This window comes from Temnothorax curvispinosus, unplaced genomic scaffold (genome assembly GCF_003070985.1).
Source record: "Temnothorax curvispinosus isolate PA1 unplaced genomic scaffold, ASM307098v1 QBEX01013443.1, whole genome shotgun sequence".
NCBI classification, from domain to species: Eukaryota; Metazoa; Arthropoda; class Insecta; order Hymenoptera; family Formicidae; genus Temnothorax; species Temnothorax curvispinosus.
In genome coordinates, this window is record NW_020223223.1 from 26,536 (window position 1) to 30,337 (window position 3,802).

A 3,802-nucleotide genomic window follows, 5' to 3' on the forward strand; every position below is an offset into this window, starting at 1 on the left:
TTGCCGCGTCGTGACAGATAGTGAAATATATATAAGTATTGTAGTATTGACCGTAGAGAGCTGATGCTGAGAGATCTTTAAGAAGGAAGGTGTATCTACAAAATCGTACAAACCGTACGTATATGCTGCCTTGTAAAAGTTGTCAAACTGTATGTTTACGCGAGCGTTACTTCTGTAGTAACTTACGATAATTCACTCGTTTACGCGGAGTAAATTATCGTAAGTTGCTACAAAATCCCGTTTACGCGAAGGAAAATTCTGTTTACGCGAAGGAATTATCGTAAGTTTACTACGCTCGCGTAAACGTAGTAAGTGAAATATATAAAGTATTAACCACAGAGAGCTGATGTCGAGGAGATTTTCAAAAGAAGGAAGGTATATCCAAAATTGCACACGTACGTATATGCTGTCTTGTAAAAGTTGTCGAACTATATGTTTATGCGAGTGAGTACATCTGTAGTAACTTACAGTAATTCATATTAAGATACGTCGTCGTCTCTCAATCAGAGAAACGTAACCTTCACTACTTTCAACGGTGGCTCTTGATTTCCGATCATAATAGTTACTATAAAATCTCCCGTTTACGCGGAGGAATTATCGTATCGTAAGTTACTACAGAAGTAACGTTTGCGTAAATAGGTTATAAAAATAACACGATGTTATATATGCGGTTTGCCGTGAATATATATAATATATATATATATATATATATATATATATATATATATATGTGTGTGTGATTTCTGCCTAGTGCTCTGAATGTCATCTAGTCATACATATCAAGAATTTTCGATGGGCTTCTTCAGAAGATAGGATACGAAGAAAATCATAATGCATGATGACGATATCACAAAGATGCTAAGGCTAGATGCCACGAAATGTGCATGTACCGTCGGTCACGCGGAATGCAAGAGAAAATCCGCCGTTAAATTGAGCGAACATTCACGAATCCTGATACCCACAAGTAATTTCTTACAATCTTTTTATGATCCTGATTATTTCATAATTTGTATTTTTGTACGTGTATTTTATGCTTTGATAGAAGGAACATGAAAAAGAGCAGGAAAAGGAAAGAAGACTAGCGGCGAAGCAGACAGAAAAGAACAAACAGAAGAGACAGATTCAAGCTTTGTCTTTTAATCTGGACGAAGACAAAGATGAAGCTGAGATGTCTTCTGACGAAGACAATGCCAAAAAATCCCCGCAGTCAGAAAATGTGCAATCTGATGGCCCTGCGATTAAGAAGATTTAGAAAAATCCAGATGTAGATACACGTTTTTTGCCAGTAGGGAAAGGGACGAGGAGGAAAATAAACTTAGGAAAGAATTGAAACAAGAATGGGCTAGAAAGCAGAACGCGTTGAAGGAAGAAGAAATTGAGATCACATTCAGTTATTGGGATGGATCTGACCATCGTCGGAGTGTTATAATGAAGAAAGGTGAAAGAAAGGTGTCTCAGTAGTTTAGAGAACGTTTAAGTTATTAAAATACTCCAGTGTCACTTTTAGAGTAACATTGGCATGATATATAATGTTCTGCTGCATAAATTAAATTTTCACATACAGGTAATTCTATCTATTAGGTTCTTCAGAGATGTTTAGAAGTTCTGAAGCCCGAATTCAGCGAGCTTAAAACAGTAATGGCAGATCAGTTAATGTATGTCAGGAGAATCTTATATTACCGTACCATTATACGTTTTACTGCAACTGTAACTGATTTTATTGTAACTAAGGTAAATGTACTAAATGATAAAACTTATGAAGCAATATCACAATTCACAATGTTGGCATGTTATTTTAATGTATGTAATATTGCGATTAGGCACGAGGAAAGAGCGGGCCTCTGTTCACATTTGACGTTCACGATGATATTCGTATTATGCACGATGCTTCTGTCGAAACCGAGGAATCACATGTCGGAAAAGTTTTACTTAGGTATTTATTATTAAAAGAATATTTTGCATAATTTTTTTTTATGTTATTTTTTTATTTTTCTCATTAGATCATGGTACGAGAAAAACAAACACATTTTTCCAGCGAGTAGATGCATGGGAACCTTTTGATCCAACGAAAAGTTACGACAAGTATACAGTGTCGGATAAAAATAGGAAGAAAGCTAAAATCTGATCTTAGATTCAACAAATTGTCCAATTTTGTTTAAAGGATTCAGATTCAAGGACTGTAAATATTATAACCAGATAAATAACTTTGTTTTATCGTACAATTGATTCATTATAAAACAGCTGATTATATATATATATTGGAGCTACATTGTATTTTTAAGGACTGTGATTTTAATTTATTCCTGATAATATTTAATTCATTTACTCGATTACGTAGCTCTACTAAATAATTGAGTTTTCGCAAACATTTGGAGGGAAAATAAAAATACATGAATAGTTTAATGACTTGAATATAATAATTACAATATGAAAATACAAAACCATACTTTAATTCATTTCGATAACAATCAGAAACAGTATTAAAATATTAATCCACGATCAGATCCTCTAACAGAAATCTATTTACAAATATTAGATGTATCATCTCTTGTGATTTCTTGAAGATAACTGTACAAAAATAAATATATACAATTATATTGATTATAATCACGTATTATTCATAGATTTGATACAAGTTGGATCCATGTATGTAATATTTTCGGAAAAATAGTCCATTATAATAAACTTTTTCTCAGTCGATCTGTTCAAGCAGTCAAGAAATCCGAACCAATAAATAACTAGTCCAGACCCGAATCTGTTCCAGTAGTTTCCAGTTTTGCATCGTTTTATATTCTTCATGTGTTTTTAATACATGAATTATTACTTATTTGAAAATTAATAATGAGTGGATAAGGAATAATCACATTGTCAGGTAAATTTTTTATTTTAAAAATAATAATTGATTTAATATAAATAATTTAATTATTGCAGATAAACATGATTTAAAAACATGTTAATATTATATATATGTATATATACGATATATATGTGTATTTATATCTACCTAACATAGAGAATTCACAAGAATAACATTAAATATAATAAATACGTATTTAATCAATAAATACATATTTAATAAATTTCAAAAATAGAAGACAATAATTCTATATTATAACTATTATTACATTTAATGTTATAGCGATTTTCTATATAATACGAATATAAATACACATATATGTATATTTGTAAAAAATAAGAGGTTTTATATATATATATATATATATATATATATATATAAATTTAATAAAAATTTAATTCGTTGTTATTATCAATTTGTGAATAATTAAAAAATAAAAAATGGAAATTTTTTGCCGATACTTGCTTATCTCTACAAAATGCATGATATCAGTACAAAATTATCTTTTTCAAAAAAAGGCGCCAAATACACGCGCAATGTATGTTGTAAATTTAAAAATCTTAAATGGTAGTAACTTTATTTCTTCCTAACAAAATAATTCACAAAATTGCGTTACCTAACTCAACCCAAATGATATGTATAGTAGCTTTATATTTTTCTCCCTAACAAAATAATTCACAAAATTGCGTTACCTAATTCAACCTAAGTGATACGTATTTCAAAAATGATGTGAAATCTTTAAATTGCGCCAATTGCAAAGAGAATATATATACTTTGAAAAATAATTGTTGTGCAACTACTTTTAAAAAATAAAACAAAATTGTGTTACCTAACTCAGCCCAAGTGGTATGTATCTTTGTATTCCTGAGTCTTTCTATCAACCCAAGTGGTAGTAGTTTTAATTCTCCTTGATAAAATTATAATATTACAAAGAATTATTTTAAT

At 30.1% G+C, this 3,802-nt stretch overlaps 1 protein-coding gene and 1 long non-coding RNA gene across 2 annotated transcripts; both read left to right on the plus strand.

The window, feature by feature from the left end:
- Positions 1-311: 311 nt before the first annotated feature.
- On the plus strand, positions 312-1,634 carry LOC112463571. The gene is made up of 4 exons (XR_003041806.1): positions 312-395; positions 752-964; positions 1,043-1,438; positions 1,565-1,634. It is a non-coding gene; the product is annotated as an uncharacterized LOC112463571 (long non-coding RNA).
- A 4-nt stretch (positions 1,635-1,638) lies between these two features.
- On the plus strand, positions 1,639-2,246 carry LOC112463570 (protein FAM50 homolog). The gene is made up of 3 exons (XM_025030028.1): positions 1,639-1,731; positions 1,821-1,933; positions 2,001-2,246. Exons 1-3 carry the CDS (start codon positions 1,639-1,641, stop codon positions 2,059-2,061), a joined length of 267 nt encoding a protein of 88 aa, XP_024885796.1. The 3' UTR covers positions 2,062-2,246.
- The last annotated feature ends 1,556 nt before the right edge of the window (positions 2,247-3,802 follow it).

What these genes read in the sequence shown, in the direction of transcription:
- LOC112463570 (XM_025030028.1), top strand. Translation starts at nt 1,639, where the DNA reads ATGGCAGATCAGTTAATGTATGTCAGGAGAATCTTATATTACCGTACC. An exon ending in CTGATTTTATTGTAACTAAG is followed by an intron (nt 1,732 to 1,820) that starts GTAAATGTACTA and finishes TATTGCGATTAG; the next exon opens with GCACGAGGAAAGAGCGGGCC. An exon ending in GTCGGAAAAGTTTTACTTAG is followed by an intron (nt 1,934 to 2,000) that starts GTATTTATTATT and finishes TTTTCTCATTAG; the next exon opens with ATCATGGTACGAGAAAAACA.